General features: G+C 49.4%; 1 protein-coding gene across 1 annotated transcript; it reads right to left on the bottom strand.

Moving 5' to 3' along the window:
• Nucleotides 1–1,721: 1,721 nt before the first annotated feature.
• On the bottom strand, nt 1,722–21,454 carry LOC144723905 (uncharacterized). The gene is made up of 6 exons (XM_078602683.1): nt 21,290–21,454; nt 20,383–20,459; nt 17,516–17,711; nt 17,239–17,414; nt 15,387–15,539; nt 1,722–4,417 (listed from the first exon to the last, which is right to left on the bottom strand). The coding sequence occupies exons 1-6, from the start codon at nt 21,452–21,454 to the stop codon at nt 1,750–1,752; spliced, it is 3,435 nt and encodes a 1,144-aa protein (XP_078458809.1). The 3' UTR covers nt 1,722–1,749.
• Nucleotides 21,455–21,885: the final 431 nt, after the last annotated feature.

Below are 21,885 nucleotides of genomic sequence, written 5' to 3' on the forward strand. Positions count from 1 at the left end.
CCAGCCGCTTCCAACCATCCTCCACGGCTGGAGACAAAGACAGCTGCACGTCCATGTTCTTACATGGTCCCTGGGTCGACCCAGTCGCGGTCGCGGCAACCGGTTCCGCCAACTCCTGGCTGAGCGGATCATCCTCTTCATCCGAGTACGGCGCAGGTGGGTTCTTTTTCTTGAGATGCTTGGACATCGTAGCAGTGACCGATTCGTCCAAGTCCAAGAGTCACTTCTGATGCCAATGAAATAAACCACTGCGACGACGATCTGGGCTTGTGTCTTTGTCTTTATTATTTCTTCCACAGCTGAACAGCGCCGCTTCCTCTCTCTCTCTCTGGCACAGCTGCACTCCGTTCCGCGCGGCTGGTGGTTACTCGCCCCTCTCTCTCAACCTCTCCCGCTCCCGCGCAACGCTGACAGGCAGTGCGCTGGGAGGAAGCCTCCGGCCCGCCACGTGGCCGCTGGCGTCCCAGAGGCGAGTGATGTGGTCTCGCTCTCTGACTCCACACACTTCTTCAGAGCTTTCTTCCGCTTCCCCTTGTATCTCCTGGCCCACGTCACCAATCCCCGCCTACATCCACCCCCCTCACGAACCTTCGAGATGGTTACTTCCCCCGAGCCTTTTGAGCTCCGCCCCTAACCTCGGCCCATCCCTCTAATTGGGTGATGGCACAAGCGGCGGAGCCTATCCACTGATCGGCGCTCATCGATGAACTCTCGTATTACACGTGGAAGAAAAACCGAAGGACCCGGATAAAAATCTACGTGACCACGGGGAGAACATACAAACTACAAATATACAGGCATCAGGGTCGGGATCGAACCTACGCTCTCCTTGCATACCACCGCGGCACCGGCAAGCAAGTTGTCCTGTGCATAGCGCGTCCCATATGATGCATTGGTGAGATGATGCGGTGGCTCGCCCTTGCGAGTGTATTGTCCCAGAGCAGCCAAACTCAGCACCAATTACACCGTGGGCGTGTTTGACGAGGACCTCACTTCTCTGGGTGCTGTTTTGCTAAGCTCCAAATGGTCATAGTCTCTGTGGTGTATCCGAAGGCAATGGGAAATGAATACATCAAAAGATAATTGGAATTCAAAGGTTTAACATTAAATGCAAAAAAACCCGTATCATGCATCATGTTTTGTTACAAAATCTGACTCAAAAGCAGTGTGTGTATTTTTGTATATGGCACAGGGTCAGCAGGTAAACATTTTTTACTGTTTGCTATGTGCTGCATACGTATTTTTTAGAAGTATATTCATGAGAAGAGAGCGGAGATGTTTTTTGAGAATTCATTCCGGTGTATTTAATAACGTGAAACAAATGTTTCAGCCACCGTGCCTGGGGAACATTGTGCCAGACTAAGTTGTGTTTGCGTGTCATAAGTTAGACATAACTCTTGATCCAACACAAACTCAGTAGCAAACATATTCCAAAGAACACAGGATGAGATGTTACTATCCTTTGTGCAAGCACTTGCAAGAGTTCATGAACAGTGAGCCTGGTGAAATTTGGGGAGCGCATCGTCAGTAGTGAACCTATGGTTCCTAGGGTGTTTCGGCCTTTTCATACTATACACCCTCCCCAAAGGCGGCCAGCGACAGGGTGATCAATCCTACGCTTGCGTCCCATTCCAAATTAGTCATAGGAGTTGCCTTGTTGTTGATAGCCAACATCCCATGGGACTATGCATGGCAGGGGTGTCCTTCTCCCTGAGTCAAGCATTGTTGACTGCATACCTCCTGGCCCTCTCACTTTGGGGCCCAGCTGGGGTCTTTCCTCTTCATCCAGAGCCACTGACTGCTGCCTTCTGCCGCCTCCGATACAGCTCTGATTGCCGAACGCTGGCTCTGGCCCTTAATTCCCAGGTCTCTAAGCAGTCTGGTTGTAGATGTTGCCACAAAACCTCGGCAGCCCACCTCCACTGGTCGGACTTCTGTGTTCCAGCCATGATGCCGTGCTTTGGCAGCTAGATCAGCATAGCGCAGATGTTTTCGCTCATAAGCCTCATCTACTGAGTCCTCCCAGGGTACTGTGAGCTCAATGATGAAGACCTTCTTGAGCGAACGGGACCAGAGCACCATGTCAGGTCTTAGGGTGGTGGTTGCGATCTCCGGAAGAAACACAAGTTGCCGGCCAATGTCAGCTAGCATTTTCCAGTCGCGGGCCAAGCGCAGCTGGTCTCGCTCTATTGGTGTAGAGCCGCTCTTCGGTGGTTTAGCCCCTTCGCGGACAAAGGTCGTCCGTAAGGGGTGAGATGCTGCTGGGGGTGGTAGGGAGTTGGTGGCAGCTCGCTTGTCCTCCAGGGCGGACGCAAGGTTTTTAAGGACTTGGTTGTGACGCCAAGTGTAGCGTCCTTGGGTGAGGCTTGTTTTACACCCTGTGAGAATGTGCCTGAGGTTGGCTGGCATGGAACAGAGGGCACAGTCCGGATCTTCACCATACCATTGGTGAAGATTAACTGGTGTTGGAAGGACGTCATATGTTGCTCTGATGGAAAAGCTCAACCGCCTCGCTTCCATGGCCCACAGATCCTTCCAGCTGATCTTCCTCTTCTCCACACTGTCCCATCGAGTCCACTGTTCCTGTTTGGCAAGAGAGACTGCCTTGGCCCACCTTGCAGCCTCCTCCTGATGGCGTACTTCCTGCACTACCATCTTCCGCCGCTCTGGTGCAGTGGCCTTACTCCAAGCAGCACGGCTAGTTAGCCCAAGGCCTCCTCTCCCTTGCTGAACATGACCCACAATGTCAGCATGTCTGAGGGCTGCTGTTGCCTCCTGGACTGCTTTTCCTGGCCTCCATTTGCGCCCAGTTGCCAAGGTCGGCGCGTTGTTGCTCACCACTGGGTCTCGAGATTCATTCAGTGTCATCTGGAGCCTGGTTTTTGCACACTTGAATTCTTCGGTTAGACTGGTGAGGGGCAGCTTGAGGACACCATCTCCATAGAGGTCTATGGTGGTAAGGCATCGTGGAACTCCGAGCCACTTCTTTAAGTAGCTCGTGACTCCTCTTTCCATCTTCTCCACTGTTGAGATTGGAACCTCATACACTGCTAGGGGCCACAACACCCGGGGTAGGAGACCAAATTGCAGACACCAGGCCTTTAACTTTCCAGGTAGCTGGGTGTTGTCGATGGACTGTAGGCTACTACTGATGTCTTTGCGCAGCTGTTGCACCTGGTCTTTGTCCTTCAGGCTTGCATCATACCACCTTCCAAGGCTTTTTACCGGCTGCTCAGACACTGTTGGGATTTGGTCATCTCCGATGAAGAATTTCAGGTCACAGAGTACTCCCTTCACAATCGAGATGCTGCGTGACTTGGATGGTTTAATCTTCATACGGGCCCAGCTGATGTTCTCCTCGAGTTTTCTGAGCAGTCTCCTGGTGCATGGGACAGTGGTGGTCAATGTTGTAATGTCGTCCATGTAGGCTCTGAGTGGAGGGAGGCGAAAACCAGAGTCGACTCGCTGTCCACCAGCAACCCATTTTGAGGATCTGATGATAACCTCCATTGCCATTATGAATGCCAATGGAGAAATGGTACATCCCGCCATTATACCTACATTCAGGCATTGCCATGAGGTGGTGAACTCTGAGGTGGTGAAGCAGAACTGCAGATCCTGAAAGTACGACTTCACCAGGGTTGTGATGGTGTCCGGTATGTGGAAGAATCTGAAGGCAGACCACAGAAGTTCATGGGGCACAGAGCCAAATGCATTGGCGAGGTCGAGGAAGACTACATGGAGGTCCCTTTTCTCCACCTTGGCCATTTGGATCTGGTGCCAGATCATGCTGGAATGTTTCAAGTAGCCAGAGAACCCTGATATTCCTGCCTTCTGTACAGATGTATCGACGTACGCATTCCTTTGCAGGTGCTCGGCCATCCTCTGGGCAATGACCCTAAAGAAGATTTTACCCTCGACATTCAGTAAGGAGATTGGGCGGAATGGGCTGATGTTCACTGCATCCTTCTCCTTAGGGATCAGGACCCCGCCTGCCCTACGCCACACTTTGGGTATTATCTTCTTTTGCCAAGCTGTTCTCATGAGCCTCCAGAGGAACCTCAGGACGTCTGGTGCGTTCTTATACACTTTGTACGGGACTTCATTTGGCCCCGGGGCTGATGCTGTTCTTGCCCTTCGAACTGTGTTTTCCACCTCTTTCCATGTCGGAGGGCTGGTCTCAATATGATGTTCCGGGGGTTCAATGGGTGGGATATCTGATGGGATGGCCAGATGTTCATGTCGCTTTGAGTCAAAGTTTGTTGTTCTCAGGTGCTCTTCTAGGTCTTTCTTTGTTGTTTTTAGAACTCCACTTTTTTCCTTCGTGAAGAGACTTTTAAGGAACTTGAAGGGATCTTTATAGAATCGAGTTCTAGTTTGTTCTTTCTTCCTTCTGCGTTTTCGTAGGTTATCTGCTCTACGGAGGGATGCCAACCGGGTTTTGATGTCAGCCTGAAGTGCCTCTATGCCCTCCTTTTCCACTTCCGAGGCTTTCTTCCACTGTTTCTTAAGCTGTCTCCTTTCTTGAACGAGGCGCTTGATTTCTTGTTGCCTCCTGGAAACTGGTGGGGTTGGAACCTTTCTCCCGCCTTTTGCCTCTTGCACTCCAAAGCTTTCTGCCCCGTACTCATAGATGATGTCCCCAATCCTCTCCAACAGTGTATATCCAGCCAACAAATCACGCCTTATTGGCTTATTCCTGGGACAATCTAATTAACAATTAGTCCATGTGAAATTAACCATGTTAGTTCAACAGATTGAATAGCTTTTTACTAATTATCAGTCCCTTATTGTTCATTATAGGCGTTTACTTACTAACACTGTCGTGCGTGTGCCGTGGCATTATTGCACAATTAAACAGGTCATAATTATGATCTACAGTATGCAGCTGCATTAAATGAATACACATCCATACATATGATAGTGTCACCTGGACAATGTTTTTTTTAAATAAAAGGGACAGAGTGACTTTGCGTCGTAAATGCCTGTGACAAAATGCACATGCTTTTGCATGTGCAGAATTTACTTCCTACATAATGGAGCATCACGAATCACAGCATCTGGATGTAATGCCTTGGCAGAAATGTTTATCTCTTCATTACCTTTAATTTGGTTGACCGATGGAGGGTAATTAATTTAGAACTGCTGCTAGCTTCGCTGCTTATGTTTTGTTTGTTCCCTTTTTAAAGAGCATATTTCCACGCGCGGAGCCTCCGAACACCTTCAGCCCTTCTCCGTGTCCACAATCAGAAATGACCTTCCTATTATTGTTGTTGTATAACATTTCTGAAATAGAACTGACAATTGCCCATGGTATTTATATGTGTTCCAGCGTATACACATGAATGAAAATATAAAATTACTCTTGTGTAGTAAAGTGCAAATATTTTTTAGGGCAGTCAGATGTTTTTATGTTTAGCTTTGCATATACCCATGACATCAGAATGCCCAGTGGCAATTTTCAGCAGATTGAGAGGAATCACCAAAGGCAAAACTAATGTAAAGCATTCGGGCACACGATGCCAAACGGCCTATATAGAAATTAGACATTTACTCCTCAGCTATTGGATAAACTGTCCCCACTATAGGAATGAGGGATTTCCAACATTGACTCGGAGCCACCAGTGAAGGTTCACACCACCTTATGCATGTTTCAGCTGAAGCCACTTTTATTTTATGGTGCTATTCACCAAGCGAGGAGCACTCTGCATTAACACAGCCAAGCAAACACCAGACATTCGAAAGTGAACTGCTCCACCTTCAGAGGTGAAATAGGGCCCCGCCCGACGGGGTGGGGGGACGGGGTGGGAATTGGTATTCCTGGGCAATTGAAAACGTTGGAGATCAGATGCCAGGTCTAGGAGTGTTGGCCCCCTTAAATATCTGTATGTATATGTATGTTGAACTTCTTTCATACCGCACGTAACCAGCCGTGATAACTGAAGGATGAATTCAGATTTCCACCTCTCAATTATTGCCGATGGCCATATCGGTGGCCCACAAAGAACTGGGAGCATACACTGGCTTCTTATCCGACGTGTACTCAATGTTGAGCCCTTGACAATAACGGGGATAATACAGACGATTCTTTCATGGAAAGATAGTCCCTTCCAGGTTCTGTCCTTTCCAGTCGACCTACAGACTGCTGCCAGATCTGGGACTCAACATTTAGAGGTATTATGTTTGAATCGCTATAATCATCCGAATGCACATGCACACACAGCTAAAAATGTACTCTAACAGAGCCCCTTTGTCCAAAATGTGAAAATATTTCTCAATGCCATGTTGCCGTGTGTGAGGATTCAAACGTTATACCGCAGCTTTGCTCAATTCCTCATTGTCATCATAGAGTCTTCTAGGGCTCCCACCATCTTTTACATGGCCTTTTTTAGGTGTTCGACCCCTGTCAGTTTCAACCCCTCTTGGTGACATCTGCTGTAGGAGATGTCTGCAGTTCGGTCCCAGGGTCCTTAACGGGTACAGGAGGCCTACCCTCCCTCCTCCTCTCCTTCCCTGCTATGCAGCTCCCTCTTTCTTCTTTCCTTCTCTTGCCTCCTGTCTCAACAGAACCCCAGCCGGGGAACATGTGAACCCCTCTAAGGCACAATGGCGTGCGACGATGTACACTCTGGCTCCGTTAACTCTCGTGTCGTTAAATAGGAAGAAAGTGAAGGGGGATTATGTTTGCCAATTCGCATATAAGGCGATTCTACCACGAAATGTTTTAATGATCCACCAGCCAAGTGGAGGAAGTGGCAATTGTTTCGTGCAAATATTTACTCATGTCCGTGATATATCGTGCGTGTTATGAATTACATTGTAATATTTTTGTGGCTTTTTGCAGGTAGCTCGACAATGAATGAGAGACTCATGTGTACAGCGGGAGAGAAGTTCAACATACGTATATACATACGTACAAAACAACACTCAAAACTATGCGCATATAGGTCATCCAATCAGAATCCTACTTGATATGCCGTCCAATCAGTAAATTGAGCAATCTATTATATTTGTAAATTTTTTTATCAAAACCACATACATACATTGAAACCGATATCCGTGAGCCGTGTGGTAACCCCGAGCCTAAGGAATCGGCGAGTTGCGTGGGCTCTGCTACGGAACCTCCCACCCCATCAAGATCTCAAAGTGGCACACAGCCAGGTTTTGCTGCGTAGGGGCAGTTTTCATTACGTTTTGGGGAAATGGCATGAAAATAAAAACCACCCTGACCCCCTGCGTGGGCACCAAGTGGTGAGTGAGTGGCCAAATTGCGGCTGAGTATTTTTTTTTGTCAGCAGCTTGGCAAGGGCTGCTGAAGCTGGAGTGTAATGAGGAATGACACGGAACAGTATGGGCCAAATCACACAAGACACGCGCCGCCCCCTTTATCTGGCGGTTCACACTCGCTTGCTTTTTTTACCCCATTAATGCTCCATCCCTCGCACAAACATTCCACTGTATATATCACAATTACCCACACACCCCTGCCCTGTCCCGCCCCGCCCCTCTCTTTGTCCAGGTCTGCTCATCCGGAATATACAAGAAAATGTAACTTTACAAAAATAAATCATAAATATTTTAATTGGAAAATATTCTCATATATATTAAATGCATTAACTTGAATGCTGTTTTTTTGTTCGGTGTGGAATTTGTCTTGTTATTTTTTCTGTTTGTGCTCCACTGCCAATGCAGGATCACCAAATAACTTGTTTAAATTGATAATGGGTGTGTATAGCAGCTGTCTGGGTTATCAAACCACGGTCATTCATTCAGACATTTAGTGAAACCATCGCTTCATCACTTTTTAACGTACATTTATGCAGGAACTGAAGGATCCACGAATATATTGCTTAACATTTCAAGTTTCAATTAGATTACACGGTGTCACATAAACAGGACCACCAATACACATTTTATCGTTGCGGAGGGAATTGTGTGTGTGTGTGCAACATAGCAACACAACGATCGACTCTTAGGAGCTGTGGACTGCTGGACACCTGCGACTGAAGATGCAAATCATAAGTGGCTTTCCAATGCCTCAAACATTAAAGCGTTGTTAACACTAAGCTGCACCAACCACAGCTGGAAGCAGAATTTATTTGTAACTAGAGGGGAAAAAAGCATTTCCAAGGACCAATTTCATGGTATTTAATAAGCATTTTCATTTGGAGGTTTGTGAAGTTATAATGATGATTAAACAAAATTAACCGGCAGAACGAAACCCAAACGATGGCATCATAACGAGACAAAGTGTTTATTTTGGATGGGTCACTGGAGCAAAGCACAGGGTTCAGATGGTAACTTCAACTGAAACGTGTTCTTGGATATGGAAATACTGTACACATTAAAATTCTGAGTGGTTTCTAAGAAGAAATCTTCAATCAGTGGACGCTTCAGAACTATAGTAATGAACATGTAATAGCGTGGCAATGTTTTTTGTTCAACGGAATTAACAAGCAATTAAATGGTTTGTATCCTCCAATCATATCTGATGTCATTAATATCAAAAAACCTAATTATTTATAAAAAATTCCTTTGCATTTGTGTGGCAGGATGATTACACCGAGTAATGTATTTACAAAAGTGCTAGTGGAAACTAAAATGTAGAGGTTATTTTTCGTCACATGTACTCGACAAAGATGCAGTCAAACCCAAGACTGCTCGCGATAACAAATATCTTCTTTAAAAACCTTTTTGCTGTAAACCCGATCTCATTAAGTGAATCAATTTTACTTCTTTGCAAAATATCAATTGACGAAGACGAGCTCAGATATTCCACGCGACAGCATTTGTGCAATATTAATGACTTCAAGCGGTGAAAATCTGCAGCACGTAATGATTGCATTTTAACAGTTACATATTTGTGGGTTACACGGTTCTATGACCAGGCAACATTGATTGGGCCTACTTATTGTGTTCTGTTTATAGGGGCATTTTGCAAAAAACACACTAAGGAAAATCACCAGAATTACCTGTTTGTGTCTTCCTTTTCATCAACTGTGGACCTGTCCCAAAGCGTATATTTATTGTCTTCTTTACTCAACTGCATACTGTGAATATCAGTTCTTCCATATGCATGACACGCACACTTTAAAGTGTAAATAGTATATTATTAACATCAGAGAACAGGTGGCTGGATGGATTAGGAGGCTATTTCTCATACCCATGCCAAAATACCAAGCCAATATAAAACCCACAGTTCAAAGCCTAACTTTACAATACAAATTAAACGAGGCTCTTAAGTTTAACATGTTTATGGGATTTGCATGGTAACCCAATACTGCAGAATGAATTCAGTATAGCCCAGCATTAGGGGGTAAATTTGCTTTGGGTTTAAGTGTTTTATATGTGGCAGCTCAGAACAGATTAATGTGTTTCATAATTGTGGTTGCATATGATAAATGATTTAAAGTAAATAACGTGGTAGAAATCCACCACAAAAAGATTTCTGTCTCAGATAGGAATTCCATCTCTGTCGGATCTGTCCTGTCACTTGTGGATAACATAGAAAAACTTCTGGGGTACTATTTACTAAGTATTTCATAAATAAAGTAGTACGACCCCACGCTGTTTTGGCAGAATGGCAGTTTTCCTCATGTCAGCCTGATTATGAATTCTTGAATTCATGAAAAGTCATCCCAACCATTGAAGGGAGCGCAATCCCATTGTACCTCCGTCTGAACGATAGATGTTACAGAGTGAGAAGTGAGGGCATGGCTGGGGTTGTGGTCCCAATGGTGGTTATGGAGTGAATAAGGTGGTGAATTCGTCACTGGTCATGAGACACCATGATGTTGTGGAATTCCACCACTAAAATATTCCAGCCTCAGTCTCCTAGAGAGGGGCTTCTGTGGTAGAATATGGAGTTCCATCCTTGGTGGAAACAGCCTGTCACTGATGGCACTGGTGGATCTAACCAAAGTCCACAGGAGCCTTATAAATACACAAAGACAACGATCCCACCGTGCAGCCATTAACAGAGTGTTGGAGCAAGTGCTGTTCGCAAGTAGCACCTATGAAGGTTGATACAGCACACGAGGAGGTGAGCGGCCAGAACCTATGCCCGGCCGCCTTTGTCTCCTCTGTGGCGATGTTAACACACAACACATGATACTCATTTGACGCTGAGTCGACCTTGGGAAGGCCCACGACCGGTTCAGATAATTGTCACTGGAGTTCGGTCGTGAGCAGGAATTGAACTCGGGTCACCGGGTTCATAGTGCAGTGCGCTAACCACTGCGCCATTTCTCCCCCTAAATACACACGCACTCATTGACACACGATACCCTGATCTCATATACAGTACACACTCACACACGATACTCTGGTCCCACCTGCAAGGTGCTGTTGTCCCACCTACACATTTAGACTGGTTCACATACGTGGAGTGGACTTCCACCCTATGCATTCTGTAGGGCAAAAGAGGACTACCCCATGAAAAGCATAAAGTCACTGTGGTAGAACATTTCCGACCAAAAAAATGTTCCACCACAGCAAAATCTATCATGTTAAGGAAAGTGCCCCAAAGTCACGACGATGTCATTATATCGCATGTGCTCTTGCTGTGGTAGGGTCCTTTGCAATTGAATCGATATGCCTCTATTATCTAGGCTGATAATTGCAGCCTAGATAACAGAGGCATATGTGAATATGTAGCATATGACAACTGTTTTAACGTAACTAATGTGACTTCTAATTCCCTATTTTAAACATCTATTAAATTCCAGTACTGCCAAGAGGCTTCCTCTTACATTTATGCGTGAATATGTGTTGTCTCTGCATGCCAATAAGTACATTTGTTGAATAATTATCAACAGTGGTAATTTGACTATTGTTAGGAAAGTACATCTTTAGGAATGCATTGCATCCCTGTCATGCAAATGCAGGAAGCTGCAGCCCACGATTGCTCTGCATCCACATTTGAAACACCAAACATTAGGCGTGAGTGTTGTCGGGCGCAGCATTAAGAGACACGTTGTCCTTCACAGTAGCGCTAAGCCAGCTCTTACATTTACTTGTAAGCTTCAGGCTTTTCTGCTGGATTAGGCTATTATGTACGAATGTCATAGTCAAATTAACTGCCTGATGGAATCGCATTTCCCAAAGGGATTTCTTGTAAATCGGCCGCACGAAATGTTACCGGTGCGATTCTACATCGAGATATAATACTCATTGCAGCAAGCGCAGGGACCTCATTTTGTAAGCAAAATGTATACATCTTAATTTAGGTGCCCTTTACCATATACAACTATTTCAATAAATCAAACAAGGGCACCTTATGAACACGCTGTACACAACATAATTAGGCCCTCGTGATCATGATGGAGTGCTCTGTGTTGGCATTGCAGTGTTCATTGCTCGCACAACAAGGTCAGCATAGCCCGGCAGAAAAGGTTCACTGCACCGTATTGTTGTTTTTTCTGCAATTTACATGCAGCGGGGCCTTGCTTTGAATAATCAATTTGCTGTCCTCTATTTAGCTAGGGGAAAGTACATTGCAATTCATAATCTTTCTCCCTCTTTCAAGGGAGACTCGAGTAGCCACAGTCGTATAGAGGGAGACTTGTTGACATTTACAAATGTGTGCCATGATACCAGGTGACACATTCGTCAACCTTCATGTGGATGATGTTACGCATTCTTTAGTGTCCATTTTAAAGCAGAGAGTATGGTAGTGGTGCTGTGGTGAGAGCTTGCAGCAATGTCCAGGGTGTCCATGGGAAACGATTATCACTGACTGCGCAAAGTAAACGGGTGGTGGCCAAATGCGATGACCAGATTACAGGGACTCCTCTACTTACGAGCGAGTTAGGTTCCAGAGGTCTGTTCGAAAATCGATTTGCTCGTAAATCCAACTTTCCTCCTGTAGATTCCAGACATGTACGGCGTGTACACTAAACACGGGGAACAGCTTTACAAGTTGCATAATCTCCTGTAGATATAGATGCCACTGGTTCTTCATCTTCTGCAGATGTAGATGCCACCACCGCCATTTATTGCGAGGCGGTTGAACTTAGACTCTCGGTCCGAACAGACAACTGGCCACACGGGACATGTTTGTTCGTATCTCAGAAATTTCGCAAGTCGAATGTTCGTAAATAGAGGAGTCCGTTGTATTTGCCAAAACAAAGGAATACGTCGTTGCTGTACTCTGCCCCCGTGGATATACGGCAAACAAAACAATAAAAAACAACTTCACTATTAACCTGTGCCATTCTTATGCACTTGTCACAAACAGGTGTTGCATCACGGGTGAAACATTGCATTCTAAAAATGCCAAGTAGCTGTAGGTGAGATTATAGCATTTTTTACGTGAGACAGCCTGACACCCGCATGTTTGCTCGAACTCCTCCAATGCTCGACTAATTGCATTGCTGTTAATTTAGCACCGTGACAATTATTGCATCGAAATTATTCTCTCTGCTCGCAATGCCAGTACAGTAATTGTTTGGCCAATTAAAACGTGTGTACACAATTTGCGCTTAATGTATTGTTATTTTAAAACATCGTACCGAAAAATGGAATGCATATTAATACACATACAATTTAGATTATTTACATTTAAGTGCGATGTCATGTGTATATGCTTGGCAAATGGTGTGGGTAGAGCGTGAGTGCTGCACTGAAAACCTAACAACTGGAGTCTAGTTGCCAGGTTACATGTGTAGTGTCAATGATTCGGAGACAAGGTTTGTAGGAGGCACCTTCTTTATTAACAACGTTCACGGTCTCGTCCACACACTCTCCACAGTTGCTTAGCCTAGCCTGTACACAACATTAGCCACCTAACACTGATGGCGCTGACTGAGACAGCCAAAAACTATCGTGCAGAGCAATATCTAGTGAAGACGGCAGCGACGACAGCGACAAGATGATAGCAATGACGAGACGAGTCCAATCCCAGAACCGTCAGTCTCAAGCTACCGCTCTTGGCTCCTTTTATCCTACCAGCGCGGCCTAACTCCACCCTGGCCGCACCTCCCTTCTCGAACCCACTAGCAGGATCCAGGGGCTTCCAGACAAGGTCCTCCGTGACCCTTGCCCCAGTTCCTCCACCCTGTCAACACACCCGTGCACACGCTCACCGGCGTATGTACTGTCTGTCCACCACAGTTGCCACTGCTGCCTACCAGCCGGCGCTATTACACTACATCACCCCCCCCCCTTGTTTAAAAAAACAGTCATCTCGGCTGATACACAGCAATGCAACTGGGTGGACAGGTAGAGCAATCCCACAACCGAAATACATCAAAACCCCGAAAAAAATCTAACCAAAAAACATAGTCGCTACACTCCCCGCGAACTGACCAGCACAACAACTGCTCCACCCGAGCAACTCGGCATGCTGCGCGGCAAAAACCGTCAGACACAGCACAACCGCAATGCTCCCCGTGAGACACAGCACAACCGCGATGCCCCCCGCGAACTGACAAGCACAACAGCAGATCCACCCGATCACACGTGGCGCGCGGTACAGGCAAAAAAAAACGAACAACAACAACCACCAACACAAAACACACAGCACCAAACGACCCCTTCCCAGCATTAATGACAGCGCACTCAAGGATGAGTCCATTCACCGGAACGTGGCACTCATGTAACGGGTCCTCTACGCCGGTCCAGCGTCTTGGGTGGGATCTCACACTCCTTGGGGCTCTGGTGATTTACACAAATGGCTTAAAGGGCGCGGCCCCTCCCTGGGTTCAACAGCATAACTCGACTGGGCTCCAGCCTCTGGTCCTTTACATGGAGCGGCCTGGGAAGATTCCACGGGCATCAGTGGCTCGGATCCTGTGGGTGGCACAACGCAGTCCTTCTGAAGTACAACATCCGGGACTGGCCACCTCGGCTTGCTGGACACATTAGACCCCGGCCATTTGGGCACTTGGAGATGTACTGTCTAATTGGGGGTGAACATATGGCTTAAGACGCGATGGATGCACGAACCAACGGCGACGTCCCACTTGTATCTGCACACACTGTGGCTGTTTAGTTGCCACAACCTCCATGGGGCCTCGCCATGGCCGATGTAATTTGGGGGACGTACCCAGTGGTACCTGTGGGCAGTATATCCAAGCCCTGTCCCCGATTTTCTATGGCAGCACATACTCCCGCGCCCACGCTCTTTTTATTTGTGGCCTGCTTGTTGGCTGAATTTCCCCTGGCGGTTTCACGCGCCTCAGATAACTGTGCGAGCATGACCTGTATAGGCGCTGACATAGCGGCCTTAATCTTCCCTGAAGCCATGCCCAACTTAGCGTCCATGGGGGGTTCATTCTCTCGGCCCAACATAAGATAGAACTGGGAAAACCTCGTCGAGGCATGTGGGGCCATCCTGTATGCCGCTAGGACCCCCGGGACGTGCAAATCCCAGTTCGTTTGCGCCTCATTAACCGCCTGACAGAGCATTGATGTCAAGGTCCTGTGCAGACATTCTACCATACTATCCGTTTGAGGATGGTACGGCGAGGTCCTGATCTTTTTGGTTCTCAACACATCGCATACCTCCCGCAGCAGTTTTGACGAAAAATTCCGCCGCTGGTCGTGAGAAGCTGTTCGGGTGCTCCCTTGTCAATTATGTAGCCGGAAACAGCCCCAGGATGTCAAGTGCAAACCAGACCGTTAATTCGGGACACCATAATGGACTGTAATGAAGGCTGTGCCCTCCTCAACGGGGGCTTGTGGCGCACGCAATTGGCGCAGCCTTTAACCAGGTGATAGACATCGTTTGACATCCCTGGCCAGTAAAAATCATGCTGCAGCGTCAACAAGGTTTTCCGGACACGAAGCTGCATTCACTTATTTTTCACATCACCTGCGTCACCTTACCCTGCAAGGCGGTAGGAACGACTAACAATAGCGCTGCAGCTCCGCATCCCATCTCATCAAAAGTCCCTCCTGAAGGACTATGTGGGATGCTCCCACTTTGACGGAATTTCCGTCTTTCACCTCCGTGCGTGCCATAATTTTAATAGCGACACATCCTCCACCTGCAGCCGTCCCCATTCAGCGTGAATGAGGCCCAATGTATTGTCCCTAGGTGTGACCACCTCGGCTGGTACTGCGTCCCCTGATGCCGCCACAACTCGTGGCGACCCAGCCGCATGTGGTTCACACCTGGCAGTACCCGTCGCTCATGCACATCGCTCACTCAGAAGCAGGCAGGACAGCACATCCGCATTGCAGTGCTGCAGACCCTTTCTTTAGGTCTCCTTAAAATAATATTCCTGTAGAATTTCCAGCCAGTGCGAAAGCTGGCTGGATGGCTGTTCAACCCGCAAGAAGTATTAAAGAGCCGCATGGTCTGTGCACACAACGACATACCTGCCGTAAAGATATGGCCTATACTGCTGTAAAAATGCAACATGGTCAAAAGTTCCCTGTGCCTCATGCAGTAGCACTGTTCTGCGGTGGACAGCACGTAGCTACCATACGCGACCCATCTCTCCACGTCGTCCTTCACCTGGGACAAGACAGCTCCTATGCCCGTGTCGCTGGCGTCCATATCCAATATGAACGGCAGCGAGAAATCCGGGTAGCTGAGGGGAGGTGCATTAGCGAGATGAACTAAAAACGCGACAAACGCGGTCTCTACCCTCCAGCAAAATTTATGTTTTTGGCGGTCAGCGTTTGAAGGGCTTTGGCAATTGTCGCGCAATGAGGAACGAACTGCTGGTAATAAGAGGCGAACCCGACAAAGCTGCGCACCTCCCTCACCGACTTGGGGGTTGGGCACTCACGTATGCATGCCATCTTGTCTGGATTTGTGGCTATTCCAGACACACTGACAATATGGTCCAAATACCGCACAGATGGGCTCCTGACCCGTTTCTTAACTAGCAAAATGGGGGCACTCTACGGGCTGGTATAGGGGAAAATGATGTCCAAGGACAACATTTCCTCAACTGCCCTGAATATGCTTTTTCTCTCTCAGGCTCAGTCTGTATGAGTTTTGCCTAATGGAGGCCACACCACCAGTGTCAATGTGGTGGTGCAGCAATGAGGTGCGGCCAATATCAAATTTACCCTGGCTGAAAATATCAGCAAACTCCCCAATAGAGCACATAACCTTTCCCACTGCTCTCGAGACAAGTCGGAATTCTCAGCACACAGCTTATCAGCCCAGGTCCCGTCTGACTCGGCCCTCTGTTCAACACCGGCTATTACCTCCATGGCAGCAGTGTCGACAGCCTCACAACACGCAGCTGTTGCGTGAGCTAAGACCGAACCAGCCTGAAAAACCACCGTAACCAACGCGACATTCAACACCTGCAAAAATGGCTCCTGGTCCGACCTGACGATTGTCTTAGCACCCACCAGCGTGAGGCTCTGAGTAGCGGTGTGGGAAGGGGTTAAGACAATCCCCGCCTCGGAATTCTGTAATTGTAGCCACTTATTGTAACGCAGCGGCACCAACATTTGTGCCCCCATCGGAATCTCGACTGAGATCTTTGCCAAGGCGTGGATTGTGGCGTTAGCCGTAGTCAGCCTATTTGTAAGCACAAAAATGGTATCGCTGCCCCAATGGCATTTCCACACAGCCCTGATTAACCAACATTTTCAAGGGCATTCTATCCAAAAAGTCAGTACCATTAAGGCAAGGTACCACCAATGTCTTCGACACCAAAATAGGACCGGTTATCTCAATTTCCCCGATCTTAACACGTGCCTCAATCTGCCCAACAATGCCCATGCTGTCGCCGTTGGCCGCGATACATGCTCTCGCAACCGGGGTAAGACGACGGCTTCTTAATAGCAACAAATTGTAAATGGCGTAAGAAATAAATGTATCCGAGGCACCCGTATGAATCCAGACCCGTACCTCCATTCCCTGGATGAACCCTACCAGCGCCGACAATCCCCAACCACCCGGTGCGCAAATTTACTCCACTGTGTACCGGAATTAAGGCCAACCATCTGCCACCCAATTCCATTGTTCGTGCACCGCAATGGGATGGTAAGTGGTGATACGTGGGCCCGACGCACGCAACGACCTGGATGCATGAGATGGTGTTTGGGGCCGGGTGTCCGATGTGTCCTGACTCACTTGTGGGGCTTGGGGAGTGGTCCTCTGTGGGGTGGAGAGCGTCAGAGGTGACCCCAATGTTCTGATGGTGGTCCGGCATCCTTTTGAGACATGGCAAGGCTGGCAGCATCTGAAGCAGGCGCCCGCTGATCCCCACGATGGAGGGGGCTCCTCCTCACCCCCACTCCCTTCCATGCGGGCTCCGGCCCCACAATGCCGCCGCCAGCTCCAGCTCTCGCCACGTGGGCCCCTTCACCCCTTCGGCGTCCCCTGTCCAAGCTGCCACCTTAGGCCAATGCTGAATGTTCTCATGCACCTGAATGCACAGAGCCACCCTCAGGGATGTGAGCTCGTTCTCCTCGGTGATCGTCAGGATGACCCCCAACTCCTACGCCAACCAAAGCAGCCTTTCCACCGTCAAGGAATCGAGTGCTGCCCAGTCCATGTGGAGATACACCCCAATGCCAGAAGTGCACTGCGAAAACCGACAAGCGTCTCGGCCTCCCCGCGCCTCTGCTGCAAAAACCTTCTGTGGGCTTTGGACAGCGGGCCAAAAACGGCCACCATCTGGGTGTACGCCCCCTGGAGGGTACTCTGATCACCTTCCAGGATGGCCCAGAATGCCGCCAACGCATCGTCATTGAAGGCCGTCGGTAGGACCCGCAGGGCCTCCTCTTCTGTCCAACTGACGGACAAATAGGCCACCTCAAAGCGGTGATGAAATGCCGTCCAATCGCCCCCCCGCCGCCACCAATTCCCGGATGGGAGACAGTCGCCGGGATCAGCACCTGGCTCCTTTGAGCGCCGGCCATGCCTTTAGGGGTCGAAATGGTGGGCGATGACCACGTTGTCCCCGTGGCGGGAACCGTCGCTACCGGCTGCTGTTCCGTCGAGCCCCACGGTTCCCGTGCCATCTCTTGGCCGGCCGGCACAGACGTGGAAAGCTGCGTGACCAGCTGGCCGACGGTGACGAGGAGCAGTTCGAGTCGGATAGCCAGTTTTTTCCACCTATCCTCGGCTCGCACTTGTGGAGGGTCGGCGCCCCTTTCTCCCAGCTCGGCAGCCACTGCTTCCACATTCGCGAGACTAAGACCTAGGGTCCCGTGCCCTGGGGCTGTTGGAGGGATGGGTTCCTCGTCGTCTTCCTCCTCCGACAACACCACAGGTGGGTTCCTTTTCCTGGTTAACTTTGACATGACGATTTATAACTCCTAACACCAGTCGTAGTGTTTCAACCACTTCTGAACACCAGTTGTAGTGTCTTTATTTACAACGTTCATGGTCTCGTCCACACACTCTCCAGAGTCGCTTAGCCTCGCCTGTACACAACACTAGCCATCTACCACTGACGGCGCTGACTGAGACTATCTTTCAGCGCAATATCTAGTGAAGACGGCAGCGACAACAGCGACGAGACGACAGCAAATAAGAGACGAGTCCAATACCAGAACTGGCAGCCTCGAGCTCCCGCTCTCGTCTCCTTTTATCCTACCAGCATGGCCTGGCCCTGCCCTGACCGTGACTCCCTTCTCGAACCTACTAGCAGGTTCCAGGGGCCTCCAGATGGGGTCCTCTGTGACCCTTGCCCATGTTTTTTCACTCTGCCAACACACCCGTGCACACGCTCACCGGCATATGTATTGTTTGTACACCACAGTTGCCACTGCTGTCCATCAGCCGGCACTATTACACTACACAAGCAACAGCAGAAGAACGTCGTGGGGAAACAGCAGAGGTAGCTAGTCTGGGTGCTTCCAACATCACCGCCGCCTATTTTTTCCTGTGAATATTAATTGTGTTTTTATTCACAGCACTTATCTCAGCGTTGTGTGAGATTACAAGGACGATCTTTGGATTTCGTCAAAAACATAGCGATGCCATACAATAGAAAACACCAAGAGCTCCACCATCCGTCAGTCGTTGTGTCTGTTGCCAGTGCGCTGATTGGCTGGAGGCCCACACTTACAACGGGCGGTGAAAACGCGACCGCTGGGCCGCAGCGTCACAGTGGAGATTCCGTGAAGATTGTCTATCTGATCCAACCCCTCCCGACACCAACCTGGCCTGGGAGGGATTCTTCTCTTCCAAAAGTTGTTGTAATGCACACGTGTATTTGTCGGCTAATTGCGCACGTTTGTAAGTAAATTATTGTACGTACCTTGCGTATGCAGCGTGTACCGTACTTAAATGCGTATTAACACTTTGCATACAGTGCACGTTCATGATAAATGTCGCATGTTTAAATGTCGACACACAAGTGTGTATTGATTTGAGTGCCCCTGTTGTAGCACTCCGCACCATCTCTACCAATTGTGGAGAGAGTTTTTACTAGTAGGAACCTCCTGGTTACACCACCCCACAGGGGATTATTGTGTCCGTCCGTCCGTCCGTCGTGCAGGGAGGGGTTGGGTGTAGAGGGAGGGGCTGGGTGGGGAGGGGAGGGTGGGAAGGGGCTGGGTGGGGAGGGTGGGGAGGGGCTGGGTGGGGAGGGTGGGGAGGGGCTGGGTGGGGAGGGTGGGGCAGGGTGGGGAGGGGCTGGTCACCCCGTGGTGCCCTTATAAAACTAAAATTTTAACCTACTCACGCCGGCTTGCGCCCGCCCTCACAGTCGGGCATATTTGCGGAATACACCATGCTGCCGTTGACTCTGGCCATTGACCGAGCAACCCAACGTTCCTACCAGCTCCCTCCACAGGAATGTGTTCAGCATGTGAGGCTATTCTGGACACTGATGATTTCATTCTGCACGGGTAAACACATGCTTGCGTGTGTTGTGTGTCTTTGTCTTTTGTCAGACAGTGGTAGTGTAGCACCCGGTGACCCGAGTTCCATTCTCGCTCATGGCCAACACCGGTGACGATTATCTGAATTGGTCCTGGGCCTCCCCTAGGTCGACTCAACCTCAAATCAATACCTGGTGCATTGCGTAAACATCGCCACTGGGAAGACAAAGGCGGCCGGGCGTGGTGTTGGCCACCCACTCCCAAGTGTGCCGTGCCAGCTTTCATAAGTGCTTGATAACAGCACTTGCCCCAACAGTGTGTTTAGGTTATACAGGGGATCTTTGTCTTTGTCAGACATCGTGATCTGTGAGCCCCAGCAGTGAGCATGGATGCTCCTGGGCATCAAGACGCTCTGCTGATATTCCCGTACTCCACCACTGACTGCCAATCGCCTTTACATGGGCCACGCTCAACATGCGAGTCCTCAACAGGCCGCCGAGCTGGGCAACCCTCCCCAACATGCCGGTGAGTGCGTCATGATTCACAATACAGCAGAAAAGTTGTGTAATAAATGATGTTGACGACACACAGCTTGGTTTCCATCTCTCTATTATTCTTTGTTATGCCGCTCACACTCCGCTGGTCCCGACAGTGGACCGGCTGTTCCTCTTGCGCGCCCCGCGCGCCCTTCCAGTCAGTCGCACTCCTCCCTGCTCCCACACACCGTTGGCTGACGGTGTGATTGGAGTCGTCTCCAGCCACGTGGCTGATGGCGCAGGAGACCTCCCATGACCCAACGTGGTCCCACTCCGTGACTACACCAACTGACCTCGAGCCTCTTCCGGATCCCCCTTATATTCCCCTTACATGTCATCCTGTCTCCATCTTCCACCACGCCCTTTCCGAACTTTACAGATTATGCCCTTCACTTAGTGCCCCCCCCCCGGCTCCGCCCTTAGGCTCCGCCCCTGATCTTCCGGGCATCCAATTGGATGCGCCGGTGTCTGATGCGTCACATGCATCAGACACCGGCAAGGCAACTTTAGGAGATGACGCATCGACACGAGGTGCTATGTAGAGCTTCAATCGGGACATGTGGACATACCAACGGCGCGACCCCACCTGGACGCGTGCGGACTGGGGACTAGGAACATCAATAAATACCACCGGACCTTGCCAGGGCTTGTGTAATTTAGGGGAGGTCCCCACTGGCACCTGTGGGCAGTGGAGCCAGGTCAGGTCCCCCACACGCCAAGGCGATGCACGAAGGGAGCGCCAGGCACACCGTTCGTTCCGGGCCTGGGTCTTTGCCGTAGCCAATCGGGCCGCATCCCACGCTTCCGTAACGCGACGAACGGAGTCGCGAATATACTCGGGGAGGGTTTTCGCAGGACCTTTCGCACGCGTGTTGAACTCTATATCAACAGGCGGCACATTCTCACGGCCGTACATTAACCGTATGGCAGAGCATGGCTGTAAGGGTCCGGTTCAACCGCTCAACTATCCCATCCGTTTGTGGATGGTACGGCGAAGTCCGGACCTTCTTAGTGCCCAAAGCGTCGCACATGTCCCGCAACAGTTTGGATGAAAAGTTGCGCCCCTGGTCCGTGAGTAATCGTTCTGGCGCCCCCTTGTCCATCACGTATCCGTATAAAAATGCATCCGTGATGGACGACGCCGACTGGTCGGGCAAGGGCCAAGCCATTGCCCACCGCAAAAAATATTCCACCCCGACCAACAAGAACGTGTTCCCCCAAGAGGACGGAGTAAAGGGCTCAAGAATATCCAATGCCACCAACTCGTTAACCCGCGTCACTTTAATCGATTGCAATGGAGGAACATAAGGCTGTTTAGGCGGTTTCCGACGAGCGCATTCGGAGCATGTTCGAATGTGTCTGACGACGTCAGTCGTCATTCCGTGCCAAAAATAATCCCATTGCAATGTCAACAAGGTCTTTTGCACACCAAGATGCAACAACTTTTCAGCGTGCAGGACCCGAACCAATCATTACCGCAACGGCAACGGAATGACCAGGCGCCAACGGCCCCGCAAATCATCCCTTCACACAAGCAATCCATCCCCGAGAGCCGCCCCAGGCACCCCATCCGACGACGGGCACCCATTAGACTTGCTCG

This window comes from Lampetra planeri, chromosome 19 (genome assembly GCF_965212315.1).
Source record: "Lampetra planeri chromosome 19, kcLamPlan1.2.h2, whole genome shotgun sequence".
Taxonomy (NCBI): Eukaryota; Metazoa; Chordata; class Hyperoartia; order Petromyzontiformes; family Petromyzontidae; genus Lampetra; species Lampetra planeri.

Excerpts from the sequence above, each read along its gene's own strand:
- LOC144723905 (XM_078602683.1), bottom strand. The coding sequence starts at position 21,454 with ATGGCTTGGCCCTTGCCCGACCAGTCGGCGTCGTCCATCACGGATGCA. Across the intron at positions 20,460-21,289 it reads ACGCTTTGGGCACTAAGAAG|GGAGGAGTGCGACTGACTGG; the intron begins GTCCGGACTTCG and ends GTGTGGGAGCAG. Across the intron at positions 15,540-17,238 it reads CTGGAGCTGGCGGCGGCATT|CTACCCGGATTTCTCGCTGC; the intron begins GTGGGGCCGGAG and ends ACCTCCCCTCAG.